General features: G+C 35.3%; 1 protein-coding gene across 2 annotated transcripts in view; it reads right to left on the reverse strand.

The window, feature by feature from the left end:
* Positions 1 to 4,663: 4,663 nt before the first annotated feature.
* SPATA16 (spermatogenesis associated 16) overlaps positions 4,664 to 15,826 on the reverse strand; it is a 261,852-nt gene continuing 250,689 nt past the window's right edge. For both annotated transcript variants that reach the window (XM_045386618.2, XM_045386617.2), the window contains exon 11: positions 4,664 to 5,000. In XM_045386618.2, the coding sequence (XP_045242553.2) occupies positions 4,878 to 5,000 (123 nt within the window). In that variant the 3' untranslated portion in view covers positions 4,664 to 4,877. The remainder of the gene's footprint in view (positions 5,001 to 15,826) is intronic.

A 15,826-nucleotide genomic window follows, 5' to 3' on the forward strand; every position in this document is an offset into this window, starting at 1 on the left:
CTGAATTGAGTATCAGTTTTTAACTGATTTTAACTTGTCAAAGTTAAGTTTAAATTTAAAAATTTAGTTATTTGTTTGCACTAGCCAATTTCAGGGCCTCAGTTGTCCCACATGAGTAGTGGCTACCAAATTGGAGAGTGAGTTCCCACGGTCATTTTTGGGCAATCTCAGGCATGTATATTTCTAATTTTACTTAGGATCCACAAGGTCCTAAAAACAGTAATATGAAAATAAAACACAGAAAAGCAGTATGTCAATTCCCTATTCTGGAGTAAAACTGCCTGGTTCAAATTCAAGCTTTGCTACTTTCAAGCTGTAAGAAAGTCATTCCACCCCTTGGGCTTGACGTTACTATTAGGTAAAAAGAAGATAACATTTCTTGTCTCAGCATTGTGATAAGGACTAAGCTGAACAATGTTTGGTTTATAGTGAGTTGTCAATACAGGTAAGGTATTATTGCTTCAGTGTTTAAAAATTATTTCATAATTCATTATGTCATTTATTCCTTACTAAAACCTTATTAGGTAGGAAAAGAATTATCCCTTTTTACACAGAGCTAGGATTTGAACACAGGTCTTCAAAATCCAAGCCCATTTTGCTTTTCATATGATGATTACTATCATCATCAGCTAACTTGAGTGGTACCCATGAGAGGTATCTTTCTATTTAACAGCTGTACTGCACCAGCGTTCCCTTCCAGCTTTATGGAAGCAGACCTGAGACAACAATTTTATCTATAAACCTGTTGTATGAATTTTAGAGAAAGGGCTGACTTCCTACTAACATCAGGGATTTGGTCTTCTCATTTCTCACTAAATATTTGCCTTGCTACTTTTTCAAACATTTATCTTAAAAGGAAACTAAAGTCTTGATTATTAATGCATATTAATTCTGCACATTGCCTTGGATTGGCAGATCACAATAAAAGCATATATTCAATATATAATTTTCAAATTCCCATACTATTTATTATATCACATGCATGGAGAATAATTTTGAGCTTTGATTACCTCCTGTGGTCTGTCTCTGGCTTTTTTCATTAAGATACAAACAGAGTATGCTCACATTATAACTTTTGGGATGCTCTTTGGGTCTATTTTCTGACTTACCTTTCCTTTGATGGTTTGTCATAAATAGCTGCCTGCCTCCAAGTGTCATTACACTCCATCTTGACAATCTGCTGCTTGTCAAGATTGTACAATAGTCCTTTGTATCCATGTCCATGAGCCCAGGAAACTGCTGAGTGGATCAGGTCACTTGTGAAATATCTGATTGAACTTAGACTCCATCATACCATCTCAATGAATCAAGCCACCGTAAATCACAGCTTTGCTCTGCCAGTGGTCTCTCAACCTTCAATACCTTTTGATTTAAGGGACGTTGGTCTGTGATCATCTCATATTTCATGAGATGATATACTGTGAGTACAGGGAAAGAACTAAACAAAATAATCAGAGGAGAAACTTATGGGGAACACAAGTGAGACAGATAAGGGACAACCCATATATTACCATATTTGTTATTTGTAAACACAGATAAAATACCATAATTTGTTCTTTAGTAATAGTTACTTAGTGACCTTCTGGACTTCCTGCACCAGGGATGCTTGGTGGAGGCAGTCACAAAAATTTTTACACCTTAAAGAATTCTTTAAGTGAAATGCTTCCTTTGGCTTCTGTCTGCGCAATCACCATTATTTATGATGCCAGTATCAGAATATATATATATATGTGTGTGTATATATATATATTCTGAAAAAATAATTTTTTCTTATAAAGAAAAAATATATATTTTTATATAAACTAGGAAGAAAAGGTGATGTGAATTAGTTCTTTCTCTGCAAAGTGATAAACAATAATAATTTTTAAAAGACTTTATTATCAAGGAACATATTACATAACATTAAGGAAAAGATAACAAAATTACTCATAATTGCTCCTACTAGAGATAGCCATTCTTAATATCTTATTTCTTTCCAGTCTTTTATAGGTATATATTCAATAACATATATATATTCAATTCAAATTATAATGTAGTTATAATTATGTGGCATATATTAATAGTTCTATATCTTTTTTCTTTTAACATAATTTTATAAAAAGTTTTATTTTCAATTGACAACTAATAATGGTATATAATGTGATATTTCATTATATGTGTATATTGTGGAATGATCCAATCAGGCTAATTAACATACCCCTCACTGCAAATATTTATCACTTCATTATGGTGAGAACATCTAAAATTCTCTTTTAGCTATTTTGAAATATACATTATCGTTAACTTGTAGTCACCATCCTGTGGAATAGATTACCAGAACTTACTCTTCCTTTCTAACCGTAATTTTGTCCTCTTTGACCAATGTCTTCCCTTTTCCTGTCTCCCCCAAGTTTCTTGTAACTACCATTCAACTCTCTGCTTTCTGTGAGCATCCTTTCTGTTGCAGGGGTGTGTGAAAATGTGCAGCCACTCCTCTGCTTGGGAGGGTGAGTTGCTGCCAGTGGTTTCTGTCTTGGCTCCATTAGTGGCAGCTATACGTGGGGAATGTCAATGGGGTCCAGGAATGTGGCGGTGTAGGGATGTCTGGGCCCCAGGGCAAGATGCTGTGTGGTGGGCACTGGGTTCTCAAACTGGCATCCTGCTGGAGCTACTTAGGACCTGGGTGTTCGTGGGACTCTTTGTGAGCTCCCTCTCTGGAAGTAGTCTTCAGGCCATTCTTCATGTTACTCAGGGCCTGCAAGGGTCAAGGGGCTTTCCAATGGCTAGCACTGCAGGAGTCTGCAGTGGGAATATGGACCACTGGGGGTCTCTCACTTACCCTTTACCTGCATTAGAAAACTTCTCCAGGCTCCCAGCCAATAGAAGCTGAGCAGGCTGACCTGCTTCCCTTTCCTTCCTTGCTTTCAGTGTTTTCTTTCCCTTGTCAGATGAATTCCAGTGTTCTCTCTTATGTAATCTATTTGAAGTATAATTATCTACTTGCTGTTTGGTTCTTCTTTGTGGAAGAAGCAAGTGCCAGATGCATTTAGTCAGCCACCTTGAACTGTTTTGTCCTCTGATAATTCTTTTACCTTATTGAGGAATCCCTATATTGTTTTCCAAAATGGTTGTACTAATTTACAATACCACCAACCATCTACAAGGGTTTTCTTTTCTTCAAATCCTCAACAACACTTAATATCTTTAATCTTTTTATAAATAGCAAATCTAACATATGTTAGGTGATATCTCACTGTGGTTTTAATTTACATTTCTCTGATGATTAGAGATGTTGAGCATTTTCTTATTTATCTGTTGTCCACTTATATTTTCATTTGAGAAATGTCTTTTCAGGTCTTTTGCCATTTTTTATATGGTTGTTTTATTTTTACTGAGTAGTTTGAGTTCCTTGTATATTTTAGATATTAGCCCTTTATCCAATAAATGATTTGCAAATATTTCATCCCAATCTGTGGGTTGTCTCTTCATTCTGTTAATCGTTTCCTTTGCTGTGCAAAAACTCTTTAGTTTGATGCAATCCCAGTTGTTTATTTTTGCTTTCATTATATGTGCTTTTGGGCTCTTAAGAAATTGCAGCCCAGACCAATATTATGGAGCTTCCCTTCTATATTCCCTACTAGTAGTTTTACAATTGCAGATCTTACATTTAAGTCTTTAACCCGTTTTGAGTTGATTCTTGTATAAGGAGTGGAACAAGGGTCCATTTTTACTTTTCTGCATGTGGATATCCAATGTTACCAATGCCTTTCACTGAAGAGATCATCCTTTCCTCATTGTGTATTCTTGGCACCTTTGTCAAAAGTCAATTGACCATAAATGTGTGGGTTTATTTTAGGGCTCTGTATCTTATTTCATTGGTCAATGTGCTGTTTTATTTTAGGGCTCTGTATCCTATTTCATTGGTCAATGTGCTGTTTTTGTGCTAGTACCATGCTGTTTTGGTTACTATAGCTTTGTAATCTATTTTGAAATCCAGTAGTATGATGCCTCTAGCTTTAATATTATAAATTTTTGTATGTTATTAGGTTAAGATTAGATAAACTGTCATAAATCATTTAGTCTATTACTTCTGCTGGGAAATTTTGATTGGTTTCATTTTATTTTTTGAGCTTTTATCAATGTATTTCAAAATTCTATTTATTTTTCACTATTAAACAAAATATGTTTTCCTATTTTACTCAGGATCTGGGCTCTTCCTCCTTATTCTATTCTCAAATCTTTTTGTTGGCATCAGTTGAGGTCTTCAGTGATGGCTATCAACTCACTACCTTGTCAAACATGTGCAAACTTGACTACCTTGTCAAATTTGTGTTGCATAGCTTAAGGGGCAGAGAAAATACAACATAAAGGATCTAGAGGAAAACAACCACTTAATGAGAAGACTTAACTGATGTCAGCCGCCATACCATGTATGACTATCGTTATAAGAGTTGGGAAAGTACATTATAACTTTTATAAGTTCAATTTTGCATTTATATTGTTTTCTATATCTGTAGGTGGCCTGTGAATAATTCTTAATGAATGCCCATGATTATAGATGTATACTATAAACATTATTGGGTAGACCTGGTATACCTTCATCCATTTTGAAAGATCAAGGCAGTGAAAGAGGTATCAATGGTTATTTTATAAGCTCTTTAAACAAGAAAAATCTGAACAAAAGTCAAGTCAAACTTGCTGAGAATATTTATTGCTGTCAGTTGAGATTAATGAAGCATAGAGTGTCTTCGGTAAAGATGAACTGAGGGGAATACCACCTCTTTCTTTTGGTGACAAGTTTTTGTTATCCAGCTGTCACAGTGCTAGGTGGGCACTGGGATGGGTGCCCTTGCCTCCTCTTCTGGGATGTGTTAGTGGTAGTGCCTGCTCCCTAATGACTAGCTTTGCTGAACAATTTGAAGTCGCTTCATTTTTGTTTTTTGCCTTCGAGCCGTTCTCAGTTTTTTAGTTTTTAAGAAACTGTCCTCTAATTGGTATAGAAAATCTTCAATTTGTCCAACCTAGAAGAAATAAACAGATGCAACAAGATTTGTTGTTGGTATCCTGGGTTTTGTATACTTATAAAAAATGGTGAGGTATTTAAAATAAATGGCACATACAAATCCATGTTGGAACAGAACTGGCAGAAACAGAAATGATTAAACACAAAAGCCTCCTTCTGTTTCCATTACAGGTCCCCCTGTTTTACTAACTTAACGCAAAGCAGAAGCACAGGAGTTTGCTTTATCACTTGGTCCAAGCTATTGGAATGGAAATGGGGATTACTGTCACCATGCAGTTTTTAATGGTCAGTAAAACCAGGGATTTCAAAAGAAAGTGAACGGTAAAAGATTAATCCATGGCAAGCCTTTTCTCCATCTCCTTTGCCAACAATAAGAGTGAAAACAAACAAACAAACTTACTTCCCTCAAAGCCAGAGATTCTAGCATTTAGATGCCCCTAACCAACAAGGGAGAAAAATGAATATTTGTATAGTCTTGGCAAGAATCATTTCTCCTTTCAATCAAAATGAACTTCTGAAAGAATGCATTCTCTTAAAAAATGCCACACTCCAGGGAATAAGATAAAATAATGATAGACACAACAATTCTTGAAAAAGAGTTAGTCTTTCTTCAAAGAAAACTTACAATTATTCAATGGCAGTTGATAGAATGTATCATACTGTTTGTCAGAAAAAAACTATAGAATAAAAGTTTACACATATGCTGAATTGAGTTCTCATGAAAGTCAGTAGATATATAATTCATACTTAACCCTGACTCCTAGGACCTGCATATTGTATTAGCCTAACATTACTCACTGAAGAGCTCATTGTCATAAAGTTAACTCAAAGCTAGAGTACTTACTATTCAAGGTACGTGAACGTATCATCTACTTAAGATAAAAGCACTTACAACTTCAATTTTCCAATTTTGAGTTCCACTTTTAAATTGCTTGATTTATCATTCAGAGTAATATCCAAAGGATGATTCAGATTGTCAAAAAGAGAATAATAAATGGTAGCACTCATCCATATGTTATGCTTAGATCTTATATCATACTAGTGATATAAACTGTCCATTGTTTTTTTTAAGAAAACAAGATAAATTATTTATATGAAAACCATTCTTTTTGAAACTCTTGTAAAAACTATTTCAGGTACATTTTTTAAAAAGCACATTGTTTTTTATGATGTCTGATCACTGCAGGACACATCAAAATCATTTGACAGAATATTCTTGGATTCCTCCATGAAGTCAATGCATTATTCTATGTATTCCATACACACACATGCGCGCGCGCACACACACACACACACACACACACACACATACACAATATCTGATTTTCACCAAAGTAAGACATTTAAAAATTAACATGGAGCACAATCAGTGCAAATACAATGGATGGCAGCTTACCATTACTTCAATAGTTGAGTTGATGATTCATTCACATTATTTGTACTGACAATATATTATTTAAATCAAAGCTCTTTACAATGAGAATATTTGCAATTAGCCCAAATAAAATTTAAAATTACAATTCTAATGCAGTAAAAAAGCTTCCTTCAATAAGACAGTGAAATAATTGTTTTTAAATATCCATCAGGTATCTGCTGTCTTTTAAAAACAATTGTATTCATTAAGAGTAGTATTTAGTAACAGGTTTGCATTTTATTTTAAAAAGACAAGAAACACAAGATGAGTCACTGGAAAAAAAGAATTCTGCTGAATTAACTGGGCAGGTCCAGACCACATATTATGTGTGTGCTGTATCTGGCCTGTATGTTCATCTCCTACCTGGCCTGTCTCCCTCCTGTGCTTTTAATCCATCTCATAAAGATACCAGAATGAACTTTTAAACAGATAAATCTGATCTCACATCTTTCCCTTGCTCAAATTACATTAAATGGATTTCTTTTTCTTTTTTTTTTTTTTTGAGACGGAGTCTTGCTCTGTCGCCCAGGCTGGAGCGCAGTGACCAGATCTCGGCTCACTGCAAGCTCCGCCTCCCGGGTTCCCGCCATTCTCCTGCCTCAGCCTCCCGAGTAGCTGGGACTACAGGCGCCCGCCACCTCGCCCGGCTAGTTTTTTGTATTTTTTAGTAGAGACGGGGTTTCACCGTGTTAGCCAGGATGGTCTCGATCTCCTGACCTCGTGATCCGCCCGTCTCGGCCTCCCAAAGTGCTGGGATTACAGGCTTGAGCCACCGCGCCCGGCCCATTAAATGGATTTCTAAACTCTTACCATGGTCTATACACCTGTATACCTGGGTTATCAGGTTTCACTTGCATCTCTGGCACTAATATCAATCCATCTGCTTTAGCTATGGGGGATATCTCTCAATTATCTGAGCACAGCCATGCACTGTTCTATGTCCCCTCCATCTTCCTAATGGAACATGTCCATTAGAACACTTACATATCCTCTGGATTTCAGGTCAAACATCAATGCCTCAGGGAAGTCTTCCTTTAGAACCGAGGCCAAGTTGTTTGTCTCAGTAACATTTTTTCATCTCTTCAGATATCATAATTTTTAAACTTAATTGTTTATAATGATTTATATAATATCTGTCTTCTCATCTGGACTTTCAGCTCCATAAGGCAGGGACCAGGTCCATGTTGTCCACTATTTCCAAAACCTAGGATATTGTAGACCCTCAGTAATCCTACTCTCTGATAAAAGAGTTGAAGAGATTCAGAAAACCATGTGTTTTTTCCATATTTAAGTGATACCTGGAATGAAGGATATCAGAAGGCCTTCTTTTCCTCTATAAATTAAATAAACATGACTTTCTCATGCCACCATTCTTTTACCATTGTTTAGCTTTGAGACTGTCAAGACAAGCAAGGTTACGACAAGGTGTTGCCTGTATACTTGAAACAGTCAGGAGTAGAAAGGGCACTGGATGAGGAGTCAGCAGGAATGTTGAATTCTGCTCTCGGGTTGGCTTCTAACCCTGCTCTGTGACCCCAGGGAAATTACTTGGCCTTTCTGAACTTCAGTTTTCACCAACAGTTGGTATTAAAAGAGGATTGGCTTGGATAATTTCCAAAGACACATCTGGTCATAAAATTCCGTGACTTACAACCATATCAGATCCAAGTAGTCCAGTCCTAAAAATGAGTACTCACATTTTCAAATCAGAGGTTATTCTCTTAGATTACACCATTAGATGAATGACACAATATGCCGCAAAGTAAGTCAATTTTAGCTTCTATATTTACTGACGTGTAGGAGAGCTGCAACATGTTTTTTAGAAAAACTGGTTCTTTCTTTTCTTTTCTTTTTTTTTTTTATGTCAAGGAAAGAAAAATGCTGGTTAAAGAGAAAATAGATTCATATAACTAGAAGAACAGATTGCAAATGATAGAAATTTCTGTAAAGCCCTTGGGAAAATAAAATACAAAGAAATATGTAAGTACACAAGAAAGTACACAAGAAAGTACACAGTTTTTGAAGCAGAGGCTTTATTAGACTCTCTTTGGTACAGAATCTACTTGCTTAACTGTATCAGATAGGCTACTTGGTCATTCTGGGTCTAACTTTCCCTTTGCAAAATGGGCAGATAACATTTTTGTGTGTGTATATATGTGCCAATGCTGACTTGACATTACAGTGATATGGACATTAGACCAAATGAGCTTGCAGAGAATTTTAGGCTGTCTAATGATGGAGGGGAACGAACTATCTCTGTCGGAGGGCAGGTTCTGACCCATCATATGACTGTTGGTCATAACCCATATCAAAGAGTAAAGAAATTGTCATCAGCCAGTTTCTCAACGCCTTTTAATTCACATTTAAACACTACTATTATGGGCTGAATCGTGTCCCCCTCTCAATTTACGTGTTAAAGTACCCAGTACTTTTGAATGTGGCCTTATCTGGAGGTATTTACATAGCTAATCAAGTTAAAATGAGGTCCTTAGGGCAGGCCCTAATCCAAAATGACTGGTGTCATTATAAAACAGGGACATTTGGAGACAGATGCACACACAGGAAGAATACCATGTGAAGAGGAAGGCAGAGATTGGGGTGATGCCCCCACAAGCCAAGGTACAATAAAGAATGCCAGCAAATCACCAGAAACTAGGGGAGAGGCATGGAACAGTTCCTTCTTCACAGCCCTTGGAGGACCCAACCTTGAAGACACTAATTTCAGATTCTTACGCTCCAGAATTGTGAAACAATACATTTCTGTTATTTAAGCCCTTCAGTTTTTGGTACTTTGCTATGGCAGTCCTAGCATCTGAATATAACTACTAAGCCATAAAGTGAAGGGAAGAGCAATTAAGTTATAATTTTCCCCTCAAACATGACTTTGATCCTTTCTGAAACTCATTTCCCACTGATGTTCCCTACGTGGTTGATGCCCCTTGGCACAGGCGTAGTGTATACCTTGGGAACCAGGCTTCTCTCTTGCCAGTAATGGCTGTGAGAAGAAGTTGATCTCAAACATGAATGAACAAGTAAATTATACTGAGAAGGAAGATGCTGGGCTTGAATTTAGGCTTCCTATTAAATTTCATGTAGTCTGAATCAAAGAGAGAGGATTAGGTGTGTTTATATGGGTTTGCTTGCACATGTTCATGCCTCAGGAATTGAGTGCTCAAATAATTTTTTTAATTAAAGCTTTAAAATATTTTTTTAAAGAAGAAAGTTGAGGAAATAGGAATAAAATTCATCAGGAATAAATATCAGGCTTATATGACTATAGTGGTAGTTACAGAATGGGAATGTGTTTCAGTGATTAGCAGTTTGGACCAAAATCATCTCGGCAAAACAGACATTTCACCCCACCACAGTGGATTTGATAACATTAGTTTCTTTGCTCTGTTTCAGTTTTATTTCCAGACCAAGAGCTTTTAAATATTTATCATCCAAAATGGTTTGAATTTTAATTCTTATTAGAATTACAGTTGTTTTCAAATAGGCTTGAAATTAATTTCTAAAATAAACCTAGTTTTTGAAACGGAGTTGTTTCTACTATTCATAATACAGCAGTTTCCTTTAGCTTTGGGCTAGTATTCAAACAGACAGACAAGCCCCTAAGTTTTTCCTTTTTCATTTAGTGAATTTGGTATATTATTTAGTTTTTTGTCATAAGAGTGTAACATAAAAATCTGGGATACCTACCCCTGAGATTTTATAAAACATGCAAAAAAAAAAATGCCAAACTATATCACCAGCTCTTGAAAATACCCATAATGATAAGTCTTCAGTGTGTTTAATATAGAGTTAGAAACTCTTATGAAATTTTGCTATCAGATAGTCCAGGAAACTATGTATTATGGTCTGAATGTCTATGTGCCCCCAAATTCATACGTTGAAATTCTAACTCCCAAAGTGATAGTATTAGAATATAAGATCTTTGGGAGGTGATTAGGTCACAAGAATGGAGCTCTCGTGAATGGCATTAGTGCCCTTATGAAAAGAGGCCCAAGGGAACTTGTTTGCTCTGTCCACCATGTGAAGACACAGCTAGAAGGCACCATCTATGAACCAGAAAAGGGGCCTTCAGTGGACACTGAGTCTGCCACTGCCTTGATTTTCCAGCCTCTAGAATGATGAAAAATAAATTTCTGTTGTTCATAAGCTACCCAGTCTATGGCATTTTATTATAGCAGCCTGAACAGGCTGAGGTACCATGTATCATAGTTTTAAAAAAATTCATTTTGGTAAGATTTATCTGAAGGTTTGAATATATATTATTAAATTAAACTTTTGTTTTGAGATAATTGAGGATTCACACACATCAGTAAAAAGTAACTCAGTAAGACCCAGCATAATTTTTACCCAGTGTCCGTCAGTGGTAATATCTTGCCAAACTGTAGAATACTATAGCCAGGATATTGACATTGATACAGTCAAGACACGGAACAGTTCTATTACCACGAAGATCTCTTGTGTTGCCTGTTTATAGCCATCCGTTTTCCTCCTGGTCCCTAACTTCTTCTTAAGCCCTGGCAACCACTAATACAATAGTAAGTTCTTTTTTTTTTTTTTTGAGACAGTCTCGCTCTGTCACCCAATCGGCATAGTCTCGGCTCACAGTAACCTCTGCCTCTTGGGTTCAAGTGATTCTCTTGCCTCAGCGTCCTGAGTAGCTGGGATTACAGGCATGTGCCACCACAGTAGGCTAGTTTTTGTATTTTTGGTAGAGACGGGGTTTTGCCATGTTGCTCAGGCTGGTCTCGAACTCCTGGCCTCAAGTGATCTGCCTGCATCAGCCTCCCAAAGTGCTGGGATTAGAAGTGAGCCACCGTGCCTGGCCATAGGTTCTTTATTTATATAATTTTGTTATTGCAAGAAGGTTATCTAAATGGAATTATATAGTATATAACGCTACACTTCTCTGGAGATTTATTCAGGTTGTTGTATCAATAGTGTACTTCTTTTTATCACTGACTAATATTCCATGGTATGAATTAACCAGTTTGTTTAACCATTCATGCTTTAAAGGATAGTTAGATTATTTCCAGTTTGGGGTTATTGTAAAATAAGTTACAATAATTTGGGCTATTGTAAAATAAGTTATAAACATTTGTATACAGGTCTTTGTTTGAACATAAGTCTTTATTTTTCTGGGATAAAAGCCCAGGAGGGCAATTTCTAGGTTATATGGGAGATGCATTTTTTTTTTTTTTTTTTTTTTCAGTAGTGCTGATTGGTTGGATTGGAAATGAAATCAAAGGGAGTTGAAGCTGTCTTGTGCTGAGTCAGTTCTGGGTGGAGGCCACAAGGTCAGATGAGCCAGTTTATCTGTCCGGGTGGTGCCAGCTGATCAGGTGCAGCATCTGCCAAATATCTCAAGCACTGATCTTAGGCTTTATAATAGTGATGTTATCCCTAGGTTATATTTAGTTTTATTTATTTATTTATTTATTTATTTATTTATTTATTTATTTATTTATTTTTGAGACGGAGTCTCACTCTGTCACCCAGGCTGGAGTGCAGTGGCGCAATCTCCTGCTCACCGCAACCTCCACCTCCCAGGTTCACACCATTCTCCCGCCTCAGCCTCCCGAGTAACTGGGACTAAAGGTGCCTACCACTACGCCTAACTAATTTTCTGTATTTTTTAGTAGAGATGGGGTTTCACCGTGTTAGCTAGGATGGTCTTGATCTCCTGACCTCGTGATCTGCCCGCCTTGGCCTCCCAAAGTGCTGGGATTACAGGCATGAGCCACCGCGCCCAAAACTGTCATATTATTTTCCACAGTGGTTGTGCCATTTTACATCACATTAGTAATGTATTAGTGATCTAATTTCTCTGTGTCCTTACCAGCATTTAGTATTGTCATTATTGCTCATTTTAGCCATTTTAATAGGTGTGTAGTGACATCTCATTGTGGTTTTAATTTGCATTTCCTTAATGGCTAGTGATGTTGAACATGTTTTAACATGCTCACTTGTCATTCACTCTGGTGAATGTCTGTTCATATCTTTTGTCATTTTCAAATTGGACTGGTTTTTTTACTCCTGAATTTTGAGAGCTCTTTATAGAATCTGTATATAGATTAGTCTTTTGTTGGATGTGGGATTTGCAAGTATTTTCTCTCATGCTGAGCTTTTTTATCATCCTTTTTTTTTTTTTTTAAACAGAGTCTTTCCACAGATAAAGTTTTTAATTTTGATGAAGTCTAATTTATAAATTAAACTTTTATGGATTGTGCTTTTGGTGTCAAGTCTAAGAAGTTTGCATAGACCAAAATCCCATAGATTTTTTCCTATTGTTTTGTAGAAGTTTTATAGTTTTATATTTCGCATTTTAAGTCTATGACCTAATTTGAGTTAATTTTTGTATGAAGTATAAGGATTAGGTCAAGGCTGTGTTTTGGTTTTCTTTTATTTTTGGTCTACAGATGTGTAAATGTTCCAGCATCATTTGTTGAAAATGCTATTTTTCTTCTACTGAATTGCTTTTACTCCTTTATAAAAAAAATCAGCAGAGGATATATGGGTTTATTTCTGGGTTCTCTATTCTGTTCCATTGAGCTTTGTGTTAATCCACTAGTACACAAATTGTTGATTACTGAAGCTATATAAAAAGTCTTGTATATCAAATTTGAGAGTTCAATGTCTATATTATGTCAGATCTTTCAATCCATAAACATGGTATATCTCTCCATTTATTTAGAGCTTTGATTTCTTTCATCACTGTTTTGTAATTTTAGGCATACAAGTCCTGTAGATGTTTTGCTACATTCACACCAAAGTATTTCATTTGTTTGAGTAATTGTAAATAATACTGTCTTAAATTTTAGTGTCCCTGATCACTGCTATTACATAAAAATACAACTGAGTTTTGTACATTTGTTTTGTATCTTGCAACGTTGCTGAACTCATTTTTTGGGGGGGATTTTTATGTAGACAATTATGTTATCTGCAAATAGGGAAGGGCAGATTTCTTTCTTTCTTTCTGTTTCACAAGCCTTTTGTTTCCTTTTTGTGCCTTAATGCCATGGCTAGAACTTCCAGCACTATGTTGAATAAGAGCGGTGAAAGCTAATATCATTTCCCTCTTCCTGATTTTAGAGGGAAAGATTTTATTCTTTCACTATTAAGTGTAATGTTAACTGTAGAATTTTTGGAGATGCTCTTTAACAATTTGAGGAGCTTCCCCTTTATCCCTAGTTTTCTGAGTATTTTTTAAATCATAAATGCGTGTCAATTTTGTCCAATGTTTTTTCTGCATCAGTTTATATAATCTTGTAATTTTTCTTGTGTAATCTGTTTATATAGTAGATTGTACTGATTTTGAAATATTCAAACATCCTTGCATCTATGGGATAAATCCCACTTAGTTATGGTATGTAATTTTAAACATATTGCTAATTTCTATTTGTTAATAATATTAAGATTTTTGCCTCTATATTCAAGAGAGCTATTGGTTTGTAAATTTTTTTGGTACTATTTTTGTCTGATTTGGTATTAGGATAATACTAGTTTTATAACATGAATTGGGAAGGCTTTGCTACTCTTGTATTTGCTGAAAGAAACTGCAGAATTGGTGTTAATTCTTTAAATGTGTGGCAGAATCATCCAGTGAAACCATCTAGGCATGGAGATTTCTGGGGAGTTTATAATTATGAATAGTTAGAGGGTTAATGAAACTATGTTATATTGGGTGAGTGGTGGTAGCATGTTTTTTCAGGAATTGGTATATGTCATCAAAGTTGTCAAATTTATATATGTAGAATTGTTCTAAAGATTCTCTTATCCTTTTACTGTCTGCAGCATCTGTAGTGATGTTCCATTTCATTCCTGGTATTGGTGATTTGTGTCTTCTCCCTTTTTTATTCATTAGTCTTGCTAGATTTTTTTTTTTAATTTTACTAACCCGTTCAAAGAACCACTTCTTTGTGGCATTGGTTTTCTCTATTTTTCTGTTTTCATTTCCATTGATTGCTAGTTTAATCCTTATTGTTTTCTTCCTTCTGCTTGCTTTGTATTTATTTTGCCCTTCTTTTTCTAGGTTTTTGAACTTGGACTTGAGTTATTGATTTGAGATAGTTTCTTCTTTTATAATATATGCATTTAGTGCTATGAATTTTTCTCTCATTGCTCTTTTACCTGTATCCCACAAATTTTGATATGTTATATTTTCATTTTTATTCAGTTCAGTATATTCTTATATTTCCCTTGAGACTTCATTTTTGATCCATGAACTATCCAAGTATTTGGAGATTTTTCTGTTATTGACTTCTAGTTTGCATCCATTGCAGTTGTAGAACACATTCTTTATGATTTCAGTTTTTAGAAATTTGTTTAAGTTTGTTATGATCCAGAATAGTATTTATTTTGGTGCATGTTCCATGGGCACATAAATGTTGATTAGATTCTGTTGCTCGATGGCGTTATTGGGTTATTGTATATTCTTGTTGATTTTCTGTTTAGTTGTTCTATCAGTTGTTGAGAAAGGGCAGTTGAAATCTCCAACTATAATTGTGGACATGTCTATTTTTTTTTTAGTCCCATCGGTTTTTGCTTCATTTTGCAGACCCTGTTGTTTGCGCATACACACTTAGAATTGCTTTGTCTTTTTGGTGGATTGATAATTTTATTGTTATAGAATATCATATCCCTCCCTGTCTCTGGTAACTTTCTTTGCTTGAAGTCTCCTTTGTCTGATATTAATATAACAACTACTGCTTTCCTTTTGTTAAAGTTTACATGATATTTCTTTTTATATCTTTTAACCCTTAAACTTTCTATGTCATCACATTTGAAGTGAGTTTGTAGACAGAATATTTGGGTCATATTCTGAATATTTTGCCAGTCTCTGTCTTTCAATTAGTGTATTTAGGCCACTTAAATTTACTGTAATTATTGGTATGTTAGACCTTAGTCTGCCATTTTATTTTTATTTTCTTTGGTTGTTGCTTCTGTTTTATCCCCTTACCTTTCTGAGGTTACTTAAACAGTTTTTAGAATTCCATTTTGACTTAACCAGAGTTTTTGATATATCTTTTGTATAGCTTTTTAAGTATTTGCTCTAGATATTACATTATATGTGTGTATGTAAAATATGTATGTGTGTTCATTTTAAATTTGAAGTATAGAATCATTTCTTTCTTTGTCTCTTCACCCTCTCCCATTTATAATTATCTTAAATCCTTTATATAAATTGAGAACTACATTAAGCAATGTTATTATTTTTGTTTCCCCCACCAAATATGATGAAGAGGAGAAGAAAAGTGTATAATTTTTAGTCATACTTTTACTTACTGTGTTCTTTCAGGCTTTTTGATATTTCTAGGTGTTTCTTTTGATTCCTTTCTATTCAGAAAACTTTATTTAACTCTTCTTTTGGAGTAGGTTTTCTGATGATGAATTCTCTCAGT

The sequence above is a fragment of the Macaca fascicularis genome, chromosome 2, assembly GCF_037993035.2.
Source record: "Macaca fascicularis isolate 582-1 chromosome 2, T2T-MFA8v1.1".
In the NCBI taxonomy this organism is placed as follows: domain Eukaryota; kingdom Metazoa; phylum Chordata; class Mammalia; order Primates; family Cercopithecidae; genus Macaca; species Macaca fascicularis.